The sequence below is a fragment of the Coregonus clupeaformis genome, chromosome 4 (assembly GCF_020615455.1).
Source record: "Coregonus clupeaformis isolate EN_2021a chromosome 4, ASM2061545v1, whole genome shotgun sequence".
In the NCBI taxonomy this organism is placed as follows: Eukaryota; Metazoa; Chordata; class Actinopteri; order Salmoniformes; family Salmonidae; genus Coregonus; species Coregonus clupeaformis.
This window is the reverse complement of record NC_059195.1, coordinates 4474778-4490433: the sequence shown is the minus strand read 5'-3', so window position 1 is coordinate 4490433 and position 15656 is coordinate 4474778. Positions and strand designations below refer to the sequence as shown.

Here is a 15656-nt window from a genome sequence, read left to right as displayed (position 1 = left end):
CAGCTGAGACTTGGAACTCACATCTGGGTGTGGGATGGCATATTGTCCCTGAATTGTGTAGGCCTGTATGGAGGAAGAAGAAACACAAAAACTGAATATTATTATCTATCTTCTCAGGGAATAGGGCTTATACATGTAACCTCAGAGACTACTCTGAAGTTCAATTTTTACAATTATTTCAGACTTAAGTACTGTCTCATTCATATAGTCTTTGTTTCCCTTGGAAGCATTTTATACTTGACAATGTTGCATAACGTTTATATAATATATGAACACTGAACAATTTCAAACCACTGATATTCTCTGTGAATGAACTAACATGACTTTTGAAAAACTTGCCTTATATGATGTCCCTTTAATAGGTGATAGTCAACGACATTTTTGTACTTTGATGCCTTGACTATAAATACTATTCATTACATTTAATATTTTTGACTAATTTACAGTAGTGGTAGTGGATGAGTAGTGGTATTAGTAGCAGTAGCAGTATTCAAGAATGTTAAAGGTAGAATCAGCGAAAAGACATTGCCACAAGCAGCACCGCAGATATTGAGATGAGCAAGTGGTAAGACTTCGCTCTCACACAGTCAAACAGTCTGCGCATGTGCACAGTTACGCTTCATGCTGTTCACAGCGTGGTAGCCAGGGCACCAAAACAGTGGAGGAGTTGAGCCTCGTGCTTCCACGCTCTTAGTTGTTGCGGAAATTGACTCACTATGTTACTTTCTGCATCTAGACTTTTTTTATACAAAGTATGTGGACACCCCTTCAAAATATTGGATTTGGCTATTTCAGCCAAACCCATTTCTGACAGGTGTATGACATCGAACACACAGCCATGCAATCTCCATAGACAAACATTGGCAATAGAATGGCCTTATTGAAGAGCTCAGTCACTTTCAACGTGGCACCATCATAGGATACCACCTTTCCAATAAGTCAGTCCGTCAAATTTCTGCCCTGCTAGAGCTGCCCTGGTCAACTATAAGTGCTGTTATCGTGAAGTGAAAATGTCTAGGAGCAACAACGGCCCAGCCGTGAAGTGGTAGGCCATGGGACTGGCGAGTGCCGAAGCGCCGAGTGCGTAAAAATCGTCTGTCCTCAGTTGCAACACTCACTACCGAGTTCGAAACTGCCTCTGGAAGCAACTTCCGCACAAGAACTGTTAGCCGGGAGCTTCATGAAATGGGTTTCCATGCCCGAGCAGCCGCACACAAGTCTAAGATCATCATGCGCAATGCCAAGCGTCGGCTAGAGTGGTGTAAAGCACGTCGCCATTGGACCCTGGAGCAATGGAAACGTGTTCTCTGGATTGATGAATCACGCTTCACCATCTGGCAGTCCGATGGACAAATCTGGATTTGGCGGATGCTAGGAGAACGCTACCTGCCCCAATGAATAGTGCCAACTGTAACGTTTGGTGGAGGAGTAAAAATGGTCTGGGGCTATTTTTCATGGTTCGTGCTAGGCCACTTAGTTCCAGTGAAGGGAAGTCTTAACGCTACAGCATACAATGACATTCTAGACAATTCTGTGCTTCCAACTTTGTGGCAACAGTTTTGGGAATGCCCTTTCCTGTTTCAGCATGACAATGCCCCCATGCACAAAGCGAGGTCCATACAGAAATGGTTTGTCGAAATCGGTGTGGAAGAACTTGACTGGCCTGCACAGAGCTCTGACCTCAACCCCATCAAACACCTTTGGGATGAATCGGAACGCCGATTGCGAGCCAGGCCTAATCGCCCAACATCAGTGCCCGACCTCACTAATGCTCTTGTGGTTCAAGACACTTTTTTTGTACTTTGTTCTTGGTACTTGAATGAGGAAGTCAACATTGGAAGCCCCAATATGTCCACATACTTTTGGCCATGTAGTGTATCTACCTCAATTACCCCGTATCCCTGCACATCTACTTGGGACTGGTACCCGTGTATATAGCCAGGTTATCGTTAATCATTGTGTATTTATTCCTTGTTATTATTTATGAATTGTTTCTGTTTTTCTATTATATCTCATTTTTTTCTCTCTGCATTGTTGGGAAGGGCCTATAAGTAATAATTTCACTGTTAGTCTACACCTGTTGTTTATGAAGCATGTGACAAATACAATCTTATTTGATATATTGTTAAGAATTCCCCCCGGAAGAGAAGGTTTTGTATATTTCACCGTCATAAATGTCACCAAGTATATTCTCTGATGTTGCCCATGTATATCTGTGATTAAGGGAGTCTCTCACTTTAACATTTTCAAGCAGACCTTGTACTTGAGAATCTATAGGAAGGGTAACAAGGTCGCTCCTATTCTTCAAATCATTGATGCCACATGACCTGTTACAGTTTGGGCATATATATTGTTGTGTTGGATTACCCTGTTTCTGACTCCCTATATATGATTCACAAAAAGTGCACAGAAAATGTAGTTCTGTTCTACGACTTAAATGTTTGAAGGCCTTACTAAACAAATGGTTAGTAGCTGGCAGTGCAGTTGACAGAATATGTCATTGATTAATTGTAGGTCTGTCAAAGCAACTTTGGTCAAGGCTGTTATAGCAGCAAAGGGGGGACCAACTCCATGTTAATGCCCATGATTTTGGAATGAGATGTGTCCACATACTTTTGGTAATGTAGTGTATGTCATATCACTGAGACTACCTTTAAAAAGATGTTAACAAGTCATCAGGAATGTTAAAAGGATATGATATATTTTTGAAAGAGGAGGGGTGCACTGTACAATGAGAGCTTGCATGCAAGTCATTAGTTAGGAGTGCTTTGAAACACAATCTATGGTTAACCCACAAAGGTGTTAAAAGTCCAATAGCCATGCAGTCCATTTTGGTCTTGACGTCCTAAAGGACCCCTCATCGTGCAGGTTTCTGTTCCAACCCCCCCATCCCAACCCCTGGTTATAATTTTAATGCTACTGTCAAGAGGTGGACATGAGATTAATTGAACAGAATTAAGTGAAAGTCGGAGCAAAAATGTCTGAACAGGGGTCCTCAAGCACCACCTTCACAAACTATAATAGCCCTCTATTTAGTAGTGACCTGCAACAAGCTCCTTCCCTATATCCCTCCCTCCCTCTTGGCCTAGCTTTATAAAGTTCATAGCCGCAGGCCGTGATAGTCTATACGTCATATACGTCATATACGTCATATACGTCCACGACTAGATAAGAGCCAATCAAATGAGGTTTGTTAGAATGTAATAATGGGCCATGCTGACTATCGTGGCCTGCTCTGAACTTTGTACATTGGGCTTTACAAGAAGGGGGCGGCATGCGAGTGAGTGTGAATTTGAGAAAACCTGAGTGCACTAACAGGCAGTGGCTGGTGCTGGAATAAAAGGCTGAGGTTGGCTGCGGACGCCACCAGCAGTTCGGCTCTTACCTGGCCACCTGAAAAAATGATGGGGGTGGAGGCGGGCTTTGGGCGGTAGGGAATGGTGGCACCTTTCGGTGGGGACTAGGAGAAGAGGAAGAGGGAAGACACAGAGAGAGTGTTAGACCAGGACTGAGTGTGTGGCCGTGGGTTTAACAAGAGAGACGAGGGAGACAGAGGTTACATCCAAAATGTCACCTAAGTCGTACAGTACAGAGAGAATAGGGTGCCGTTTCAGACAGATGTGTATTCCCAGCCCAGTGTTTTTGTGAGGAGTTTGTCTGTGCCTCACTGTAGCTTTCTATTCGCCATATCTTGAAAAACAATAATGTACAGTAATAGGGGCAGCTGCAGCTCTTTGGCTGTGTTTACAGAGGCAGCCCAATTCCAATGTATTGGCGTCTGATACCTATAAGATTATTTCCTGAATGTGTTAACAGCAAAAACCACATTGAATCTGATCTTTTGAGTTTCGACTTATTCCACATTTTCGTATGTAGTTCTCAATCTTGTTACAATTCCGATGTTTCATATGCGACCTCAGATCAGATGTTTTTTTTGCACATGTCCTGCTGTTACCGCGATAACCACCCAGAACATTAAAGGAACACTGACAGGAAATGAGCATTGCATCTGTGTGATATTTCAGAGGCTACATCAGTTTGAATGTGCAAATCTGATAGGGGTCACATATAAAACTGAGTGTGGACAGTCAGAAAAAAATATTAGATATGAAAAATAATTGGGTTCTTAGGATAGATGTATAAACACAGCCTTAGGTAGCTGCTTGAGTGAGACACAATATTTATTAATGTAGCAGTGGCACCACATACACTTTTAATATAATATAATATGCCATTTAGCAGATGCTTTTATCCAAAGCGACTTACAGTCATGTGTGCATAAATTTTACGTATGGGTGGTCCCGGGGATCGAACCCACTACCCTGGCGTTACAAGCACCATGCTCTACCAATTGAGCTACAGAGGACTTTTGGGTGAATGTAGAGTGGAATTCACTGATTAACTCCATCAGATTGTATCACTAGCCTTTGTAAGACAAAAGCTCCACGTCAGCTTAGCTGGTTATCAGACAAGAATAATCTGTACATTAGTAAGCAGACTATTGTGGAATCCAAGATGGCGTAGCAGTGCGGTCGTGTTTTTTATCTGTGTTCTGTGTTTTTTTTTCTTCTCAATTTTACTTTTAATTCTTTAACTAAATATACTTTCCTGCAACCCGCCACACCCAACATGGAAAAGGATTCTATTATTTCTTTATAACTTTTTTCAAGAACCTTAAACTGAAACTAGTCTAGCTGCAACCGAATGGCTACTTGCTATGAGCCACCGTTAGCGTCTTCACCATTGTCCGTGGCCTGCACTACCCATCAGCCAGCTCTAGCTCTAGCCTGGACAATTTGTCGGCCAGTCTGCACAGCGTGCTATCGACCCAGAGCATATCGGATTTTCTGCCGGAATCACTGGACCCTAGCGCCGGATCATTGCAACCAGCTAGCTGCAACCAAATGGCTGTTGTCGTTGGCTAATTACCATTGCCCCTTAGCAAGCACCAGTTAGCCTTGAGCTAGCCTCGAGCCCCGCCGATCCAACATGACTGGTTTGCCGACGAAATCGTCTGATGTGGTTTCAACAGGCTTCCCGTTACGACGTCGACCACGAAGATCCATCTGCTAGCTCCGGCCCGCTACCACACGCAAGCCGGGCCTCTTGCTCGCCAGTGCTATAGCAGCCCCCGAATCTACCTCCGAACTCTCCTATTGCTGTTCACCGGACCTTATGATAACTCAGCTATACAGCTGATGCCTGCTGGACTGTTCCTTTATACAGTACTGCATCCTGTTTATGTTTAGCCTCAGCCCAAACTTTGTCGCCATTACCAGCTGTTGTCTTAGCTCTCTGGAATAACACCTGTGATTGCTTTGTGCCTCTCTCCCATGTCAATATGCCTTGCTTAATGCTGTTTCGGTTATTTCTTATTGTACTATTTCACTGTAGAGCCCCCAGCCCAGCTCAACCTGCCTTAGACAGCTCCTTTGTCCCACCCCACATACACGCGGAGACCGACTCAATCGGTGCCTCCAGTGATGCTATTTCTTTCATCGTTACCCAACGCTTAGGTTTACCTCCACTGTACTCATATCCTTCCATATTCTTGTCTGTACATAATGCCCTGAATCTATTCTACAACGCCCGGAAATCTGCCCGTTTTTTTCTCTGTACCCAACGCACTAGAATACCAGTTCGTAATGCCTTTAGCCGTATCCTTATTCTACTCCTCCTCTGTCCCTCTGGTGATGTAGAGGTTAACCCAGGCCCTGTAGCCCCCAGTATCACTCCTACTCCCCAGGCGTTATCATTTGTTGACTTCTGTAACCGTAAAAGCCTTGGTTTCTTGCACGTTAACATCCGAAGCCTCCTCCCTAAGTTTGAGTTATTCACTGCGTTAGCACACTCCGCCAACCCTGATGTTCTAGCAGTGTCTGAATCCTGGCTTAGGAAGGCCACCAAAAATTCAGAAATGTCCATCCCCAACTACAACATTTTCCGTCTCGATAGATCGATGCCAAAGGGGGTGGGGTTGCAATCTACTGTAGAGATAGCCTGCAGAGCTCTATCATACTATCCAGGTCTGTGCCCAAACAGTTTGAGCTTCTACTTCTAAAAATCCACCTTTCCAGAAATAAGTCTCTCACTGTTGTCGCTTGCTACAGACCCCCCTCAGCCCCCAGCTGTGCCCTGGAAACCATATGTGAACTGATTGCCCCCCATCTATCCTCAGAGTCCGTACTGCTTGGTGACCTAAACTGGGATATGCTTAACACTCCGGCCAACTTACAATCTAAACTAAATGGCCTCAATCTCACACAAATTATCAACGAATCTAACAGGTACAACCCAAAATCTGTAAACATGGGCACCCTCATAGATATAATCCTGACAGATTTACCCTCTAAATACACCTCCGCTGTCTTCAACCAGGATCTCAGCGATCACTGCCTTATTGCCTGCGTCCGTAATGGGTCCGCGGTTAAACGACCACCCCTCATCACTGTCAAACGCTCCCTAAAACAGTTTAGCGAGCAGGCCTTTCTAATTGACCTGGCCCGGGTATCCTGGATGGATATTGACCTCATTCCGTCAGTAGCGGATGCCTGGTTGTTCTTTAAAAGTGCTTTCCTCTCAATCTTAAATAAGCATGCCCCATTCAAAAAATTCAGAACTAAGAACAGATATAGCACCTGGTTCTCCTCAGACTTGACTGCCCTTGACCAGCACAAAAACATCCTGTGGCGTACTGCATTAGCATCGAACAGCCCCCGCGATATGCAACTTTTCAGGGAAGTCAGGAACCAATATACACAATCAGTTAGGAAAGCAAAGGCTAGCTTTTTCAAACAGAAATGTGCATCCTGTAGCACTAACTCCAAAAGGTTTTGGGACACTGTAAAGTCCATGGAGAATAAGAGCACCTCCTCCCAACTGCCCACTGCACCGAGGTTAGGAAACACTGTCACCACTGATAAATCTACAATAATCGAGAATTTCAACAAGCATTTTGCTACGGCTGGCCATGCTTTCCACCTGGCTACCACTACCCCGGCCACAGCTCTGCACCCTCCGCTGCAACCTACCCATGCATGTTCTGAAAGAGCTGAAAAATGTGGACCCCTACAAATCAGCTGGGCTAGACAATCTGGACCCTTTCTTTCTAAAATTAGCCGCCGAAATTGTCGCAACCCCTATTACTAGCCTGTTCAACCTCTCTTTCGTAACGTCTGAGATCCCCGGAGATTGGAAAGCTGCCGCGGTCATCCCCCTCTTCAAAGGGGGTGACACTCTAGATCCAAACTGTTACAGACCTATATCCATCCTGCCCTGCCTTTCGAAAGTTTTTGAAAGCCAAGTTAACAAACAGATCACCGACCATTTCGAATCCCACCGTACCTTCTCCGCTATGCAATCCGGTTTCCGAGCTGGTCATGGGTGCACCTCAGCCACGCTCAAGGTCCTAAACGATAATATAACCGCGATTGATAAAAGACAGTACTGCGCAGCCGTCTTCATCGACCTGGCCAAGGCTTTCGACTCTGTCAACCACCGCATTCTTATTGGAAGACTAAATAGCCTCGGTTTCTCAAATGAATGCCTTGCCTGGTTCACCAACTACTTCTCAGATAGAGTTCAATGTGTCAAATCGGAGGGCCTGTTGTCTGGACCTCTGGCAGTCTCTATGGGGGTGCCACAGGGTTCAATTCTCGGGCCGACTCTGATGATGTTGCTCTTGCTGCTGGTGAAGCTCGGATCCACCTCTATGCGGACGAGACCATTTTGTATACATCTGGCCCTTCATTGGACACTGTGTTAACAAACCTCCAAACGAGCTTCAACGCCATACAACACTCCTTCCGTAGCCTCCAACTGCTCTTAAACACTAGTAAAACTAAATTCATGCTCTTCAACCGAACGCTGCTTTCACCCGCCCACCCGACTAGAATCACTACTCTCGGCGGGTCTGACCTAGAGTATGTGGACAACTACAAATACCTAGGTGTCTGGTTAGACTGTAAACTCTCCTTCCAGACTCACATTAAGCATCTCCAATCAAAAGTTAGATCTAGAATCGGCTTCCTATTTCGCAACAAAGCCTCCTTCACTCATGCTGCCAAACATGCCCTCATAAAACTGACTATCCTATCGATCCTTGACTTCGGCGATGTCATTTACAAAATAGCCTCCAACACTGTACTCAGCAAATTGGATGTAGTCTATCACAGTGCCATCTGTTTTGTCACCAAAGCCCCATATAGTACCCACCATTGTGACCTGTACGCTCTTGTTGGCTGGCACTCACTACATATTCGTCGCCAAACCCACTGGCTCCAGGTCATCTATAAATCACTGCTAGGCAAATCCCCATCTTATCTTAGCTCACTGGTCACCATAGCAACACCCAACCATAGTTTGCGCTCCAGCAGGTATATCTCACTGGTCATCCCCATAGCCAACACCTCCTTTGGCCGCCATTCTTTCCAGTTCTCTGCTGCCAATGACTGGAACGAACTGCAAAAATCTCTGAAGCTGGAGACTCTTATCTCCCTCACTAACTTTAGGCGTCAGTTGTCAGAGCAGCTTACCGATCACTGCACCTGTACACAGCCCATCTGTAATTAGCCCATCCAACTACCTCATTCACATATTGTTATTTATTTTGCTAATTTGCACCCCAGTATCTCTATTTGCACATCATCTTTTGCACATCTATCATTCCAGTGTTAATACGAAATTGTAACTATTTTGCACTATGGCCTATTTATTGCCTTACCTCCATAATTTACTACATTCGCACACACTGTATATATATTTTCTGTTGTATTTTTTACTTTATGTTTTGTTTACCCCATATGTAACTCTGTGTTGTTGTTTTTTATCGCACTGCTTTGCTTTATCTTGGCCAGGTCGCAGATGTAAATGAGAACTTGTTCTCAACTGGCTTACCTGGTTAAATAAAGGTTAAATAAAAAAATTAAATTAAAAAAATCTACCAGCACTGCTTGACTTGGGCAGGAGCTCACCAGAGCTGAGTACTGGCACCTCAAATGTTCTACTGCTTGAGCTCCTGTTTTTAGAATATTAGCTCAAAAGTATTGTGGAGCTCCTGCACCAAAATATAAACAGTACCGGCACCCATAATGAGTAACGGAACCTATTTCAGTCCAACCAGGAACTAGACAATGTTGACATCGATGGGATAAATTGGGGAGATAATAACTAGTTGACTGATTTGATAAAAAAGTTGCGTCTAGACCACATTTCTGAGGTAAAGCAAAATAACACTCTTCCCATGTTGTGAGATAGGATATTTGAATCAAGGTTTTATTTCTAAATGTGTTGTTAATTTAAAATTATTTAATTGATTAATCCAGTTCTCTCTGTCCGAGCACAAAAATTGGTTTTGTCTTACCCCTGAAACTTTTGGAAACTACAAAGTTGTTACTGGAGAATTATTATATTATGTTCAGTCGATTATGTTAGAATTTTTTTAAACCATCACAGCAGGAGTAGCTTGGCAGGGAACTAGGGACAGGGACCGTTCAGAGTGCCAACAGTAGCATGGCTCTCGCTGTGTCTTTGTTCTGGCTATATGGGTTTTGGTGGCTAAACTCCCTTTTTATTGAACTGAAAATGTCCTCTCCCTCCAACATACTTTACCTCCAGCATGACCACACAGATTTGTTTGACACACTGGATTATGGCTTCAGGGGTCCCAGAGATTGTCACGGCACGCTCTGTGGAATTAGGCAGCATGTCCCCTGCCACCTGAACCTGTGCCCCTGTGGACTGGGGAAAGATAGACATGGCACAGTGAGACATAGTTCCAGTTCAGTGCAATTCACTTACTGTAAATTGGCCTTATTCAGGAATTTATCTCGCATCTTGAACTCTTGATTAAACACAATCAACATGTAGAGATTACATTGGTATTGGAAATAACAACATAAGGTAACACTCACAAAGACACAGAGCCATTGACAACTCAAGTAATACGGTGCGGGGCATTGCCTAGTATGACAAGTTTGTTGGGTTTATTTAGTATGGGCAACAGTCATAAGATAGTGAAGTGAAGTATGATAAATTGAGAAGTGAGCAAGTGTACACTTCTGGTAGAAGGGTAAAGAATCAGAATGCAAACAATCTTGGTATCATCTTGATTCCATGCTCCATGTCTGATGTTCATGGTATAGCCTGCTACTGTACCTGTACTGTACCGTACCTCTCTCATCTCCTTTATCTTGGAACCTCCCTTCCCAATGAGAGATCCACACTGGCTGGCTGGCACCACCAGACGCAGAGTGACAGGGGGCTTGCTGGTGGCTGGACTGTTGCTCATGGAATTGATTATATCCTGGAATGGGAGAAAATCTGGTCAAGCATAAGAAACAGTTGCCTGTGTAAGACATATTTTACTTCGATGTTTACTACACCTTCTCTCCACGGCCATTTATGTTTCTACCTTTTTGTTGGCAAATCGGTTTTATTGGACCACAGTTAAAGAAAGTAAAGGAGGTTATTCTTCATAATTGAAAAAATAAAAAAATAACTCTTAATTTGCCTAAATGTTAAATTCCTTTATTAAATTGGCATACCCACAGGGATAAAAAACTTTTTTGCTTCACATACAGTGAGGAAAAAAGTATTTGATCCCCTGCTGATTTTGTACGTTTGCCCACTGACAAAGACATGATCAGTCTATAATTTTAATGGTAGGTGTATTTGAACAGTGAGAGACAGAATAACAACAAAAAAATCCAGAAAAACGCATGTCAAAAATGTTATAAATTGATTAGCATTTTAATTAGGGAAATAAGTATTTGACCCCCTCTGCAAAACATGACTTAGTACTTGGTGGCAAAACCCTTGTTGGCAATCACAGAGGTCAGACATTTCTTGTAGTTGGCCACCAGGTTTGCACACATCTCAGGAAGGATTTTGTCCCACTCCTCTTTGCAGATCTTCTCCAAGTCATTAAGGTTTCGAGGCTGACATTTGACAACTCAAACCTTCAGCTCCCTCCACAGATTTTCTATGGGATTAAGGTCTGGAGACTGGCTAGGCCACTCCAGGACCTTAATGTGCTTCTTCTTGAGCCACTCCTTTGTTGCCTTGGCCGTGTGTTTTGGGTCATTGTCATGCTGGAATAGCCATCCATGACCCATTTTCAATGCCCTGGCTGAGGGCAACAAAGGAGGTTCTCACCCAAGATTTGACGGTACATGGCCCGTCCACCGTCCCTTTGATGCGGTGAAGTTGTCCTGTCCCCTTAGCAGAAAATACCCCCAAAGCATAATGTTTCCACCTCCATGTTTGACGGTGGGGATGGTGTTCTTGGGGTCATAGGCAGCATTCCTCCTCCTCCAAACATGGCGAGTTGAGTTGATGCCAAAGAGCTCGATTTTGGTCTCATCTGACCACAACACTTTTACCCAGTTCTCCTCTGAAACATTCAGATGTTCATTGGCAAACTTCAGACGGCCCTGTATATGTGCTTTCTTGAGCAGGGGGACCTAGCAGGCGCTGCAGGATTTCAGTTCTTCACTGCGTAGTGTGTTACCAATTGTTTTCTTGGTTACTATGGTCCCAGCTGCCATGAGATCATTGACAAGATCCTCCCGTGTAGTTCTGGGCTGATTCCTCACCGTTCTCATGATCATTGCAACTCCACGAGGTGAGATCGTGCATGGAGCCCCAGGCCAAGGGAGATTGACAGTTATTTTGTGTTTCTTCCATTTGCGAATAATCGCACCAACTGTTATCACCTTCTCACCAAGCTGCTTGGCGATGGTCTTGTAGCCCATTCCAGCCTTGTGTAGGTCTACAATCTTGTCCCTGACATCCTTGGAGAGCTCTTTGGTCTTGGCCATGGTGGAGAGAATCTGATTGATTGATTGCTTCTGTGGACAGGTGTCTTTTATACAGGTAACAAGCTGAGATTAGGAGCACTTCCTTTAAGAGTGTGCTCCTAATCTCAGCTCGTTACCAGTATAAAAGACACCTGGGAGCCAGAAATCTTTCTGATTGAGAGGGGGTCAAATACTTATTTCCCTCATTAAAATGCAAATCAATTTATAACATTTTTGACATGCGTTTTTCTGGATTTTTTTGTTGTTATTCTGTCTCTCACTGTTCAAATAAACCTACCATTAAAATTATAGACTGATCATTTCTTTGTCAGTGGGCAAATGTACAAAATCAGCGGCTAATACGCCTTCATCAGAGCATGACCTACAGTAGTAAAAACAAATTGTGCCATGTTTTTATTAATCCCTGTTAGTATGCGAACCTAATTAAGACATTTTATATTTTCACAAATTTGAAGAGTGCCTTGAACTCATCTGAATATGAAGACAAAAATCAGCAACCCTCCCAAGGAGAGCACCATCTAAAGCTATTCTCCATTTGTTCTCACCCAAGCAGTGGTAGCACTCCTGCCTCTGCATATACATGAGGTTACTTAGGACAAGAGAAATGATGATACCTCCTCAAACTTATAGGCAATCATGGCAAAGGCCTTAAAGATGGCGTGTGTTGGGCCAGTGATGGTGACGATCCTCTCGGGGCAGTTGCCCTCGGAGATGTTGATTCGTGCTCCGCTCTGTGAATAATAACAGACGTCATTATGAGCAGCCATGGGATTGATTCTAATTCTCATGATGAAAGTGTATAATCGAAGAAAAGAGGGATTGACAACGCACCTCCTCACGCATTTTCTTCACTGTTTCCCCTTTCTGGAAGAAAAACATTAAATGTTTACAGTAATCTCAAGTAATTATATTTTCTCTGATTCAGTGCATCAGGTAACTATTGTTCGAATTATTGTGTTATGTACAAGTACGTGATAAACACAAACTCTTGCATACCTTGCCAATAATACTTCCAACCTCCTAAAGAAAATAAGGGAACATAAATATAAAATAGTAGATGTTATTAACATGTTAGGGTAATCTCAATGCTAACAATAAGATTATTGATAAAGCTTTGGTAACACTTTATATTATTGTCCCTTAATAAATCATTTACAAACAGTTTGTAAAGAGTTTACTTAACATTTATTTATCATTATTCCTACATTTGTAAATTAATAAAAATGAATAAGGTATTTGATCATATGTTCACAATTTGTAAAGGATTTATAATGTACTACTAATGTACTTAACCAGCTATGTAAGGGATAAACGCAGACGTTCTGTAGATTACCTTGGAAATAATGGACGACGCAGCTGGATGAGGTGGAGCCGAGTCCATTTGCGGAGTAAATTTTTCCATGTACAGAACGGAGGCGTTTATCTCACTTATACCACAGTTGCCAAAGAAAACAATATGAAAGCACACATTTGCCGGTATAAATATTTTTTCCCAGTTGATATTAAAATGTTATAATTTTTTTATAATTCATACTTTCTCATCTTCTGGTTGCTAGAGACGCGACCCAGTCATTCGTTTGATTAGTTTGATATTTACGGATGCGACCCAGTCGTTGGTTCTTTATGTTCCGTTGCCATGCTCAGTGGCAACATTCTTATTCCTTGCTTGCTGCTAGCCAGCCAGCCAGCTAGTCACAACTGTTAATTATGAGGAGATCACATTGCATATCAAACACTAGGCTAGAAGCTAGCTAAATCGTTTTTTGCTAGCAAAGCTGCCAATATGACAACCGAATTCAAAAATATCAATTGCTGAAAACGGCTGGTCAAACTAAAAACATGTGGGAGGATTTGACAGCTTTAGCCATGAAGGGGACCGGATAAATTCATGCTCATCACTGACAATGTTAGATGCTCCAAAAAAATATGTCTCTGCAAAAACAAATCAATGCTAGCTAGCTACGTTTTTATCTCGTTGGACCTGCGTTTACAGTGTGTCCAATTTCAGTTTGTGTAGTTGTTGGTTTAGGTTTCTATAAGTTTGTAGCAAGTATGGTCTGAAGGTGTAGGCACATATTGTGCCATGATTGCAAGGTGTCCCAATATATTTTCCAACTGTCCTGAGATATTTTCCTACTGTCCTGTTATCTAGCTTTAATGTCCATTCTAGAATGCCCTTCTAGCCAATCAAAAAAGAGTATTCAACAATGCTGTGGTATAAAAAAGAAATTACTGTCAACTCCTAAGATTATTTTTAGGTATTTGGTAATGGTTGATTAACCCTTTCAACACCATGTCTCCAGGTGGCAATTTCCACCTAATTGTTAATCATAGTTTGACTCACCATTTCTTTACATATTTATGAATATCTTTATATACAGTGGGGGAAAAAAGTATTTAGTCAGCCACCAATTGTGCAAGTTCTCCCACTTAAAAAGATGAGAGAGGCCTGTAATTTTCATCATAGGTACACGTCAACTATGACAGACAAATTGAGATTTATTTTTCCAGAAAATCACATTGTAGGATTTTTTATGAATTTATTTGCAAATTATGGTGGAAAATAAGTATTTGGTCACCTACAAACAAGCAAGATTTCTGGCTCTCACAGACCTGTAACTTCTTCTTTAAGAGGCTCCTCTGTCCTCCACTCTTTACCTGTATTAATGGCACCTGTTTGAACTTGTTATCAGTATAAAAGACACCTGTCCACAACCTCAAAAAGTCTCACTCCAAACTCCACTATGGCCAAGACCAAAGAGCTGTGAAAGGACACCAGAAACAAAATTGTAGACCTGCACCAGGCTGGGAAGACTGAATCTGCAATAGGTAAGCAGCTTGGTTTGAAGAAATCAACTGTGGGAGCAATTATTAGGAAATGGAAGACATACAAGACCACTGATAATCTCCCTCGATCTGGGGCTTCACGCAAGATCTCACCCCGTGGGGTCAAAATGATCACAAGAACGGTGAGCAAAAATCCCAGAACCACACGGGGGCACCTAGTGAATGACCTGCAGAGAGCTGGGACCAAAGTAACAAAGCCTACCATCAGTAACACACTACGCCGCCAGGGACTCAAATCCTGCAGTGCCAGACGTGTCCCCCTGCTTAAGCCAGTACATGTCCAGGCCCATCTGAAGTTTGCTAGAGTGCATTTGGATGATCCAGAAGAGGATTGGGAGAATGTCATATGGTCAGATGAAACCAAAATAGAACTTTTTTGGTAAAAACTCAACTCGTCGTGTTTGGAGGACAAAGAATGTTGAGTTGCATCCAAAGAACACCATACCTACTGTGAAGCATGGGGGTGGAAACATCATGCTTTGGGGCTGTTTTTCTGCAAAGGGACCAGGACGACTGATCCGTGTAAAGGAAAGAATGAATGGGGCCATGTATCGTGAGATTTTGAGTGAAAACCTCCTTCCATCAGCAAGGGCATTGAAGATGAAACGTGGCTGGGTCTTTCAGCATGACAATGATCCCAAACACACCGCCCGGGCAACGAAGGAGTGGCTTCGTAAGAAGCATTTCAAGGTCCTAGAGTGGCCTTGGCAGTCTCCAGATCTCACCCCCATAGAAAATCTTTGGAGGGAGTTGAAATTCCGTGTTGCCCAGCGACAGCCCCAAAACATCACTGCTCTAGAGGAGATCTACATGGAAGGAATGGGCCAAAATACCAGCAACAGTGTGTGAAAACCTTGTGAAGACTTACAGAAAACATTTGACCTGTGTCATTGCCAACAAAGGGTATATAACAAAGTATTGAGAAACTTTTGTTATTGACCAAATACTTATTTTCCACCATCATTTGCAAATAAATTCATTAAAAATCCT

At 42.9% G+C, this 15656-nt stretch overlaps 1 protein-coding gene across 10 annotated transcripts in view; it reads right to left on the bottom strand.

Moving 5' to 3' along the window:
- The window catches only part of LOC121550786 (poly(rC)-binding protein 3), a 232578-nt gene that overhangs the window by 41736 nt on the left and 175186 nt on the right, over positions 1 to 15656 (bottom strand). For 7 of the 10 annotated variants that reach the window (XM_041863155.2, XM_041863162.2, XM_041863146.2 and 4 more), the window contains 7 exons: positions 12816 to 12839; positions 12651 to 12683; positions 12434 to 12550; positions 10172 to 10303; positions 9610 to 9738; positions 3386 to 3460; positions 22 to 63 (listed from right to left, as the gene is read on the bottom strand). In XM_041863155.2, coding sequence (XP_041719089.1) covers positions 22 to 63; positions 3386 to 3460; positions 9610 to 9738; positions 10172 to 10303; positions 12434 to 12550; positions 12651 to 12683; positions 12816 to 12839 — 552 coding nt within the window. The remainder of the gene's footprint in view (positions 1 to 21; positions 64 to 3385; positions 3461 to 9609; positions 9739 to 10171; positions 10304 to 12433; positions 12551 to 12650; positions 12684 to 12815; positions 12840 to 15656) is intronic. The other 3 variants (XM_041863191.1, XM_041863196.2, XM_041863203.2) reach the window with 1 other exon arrangement.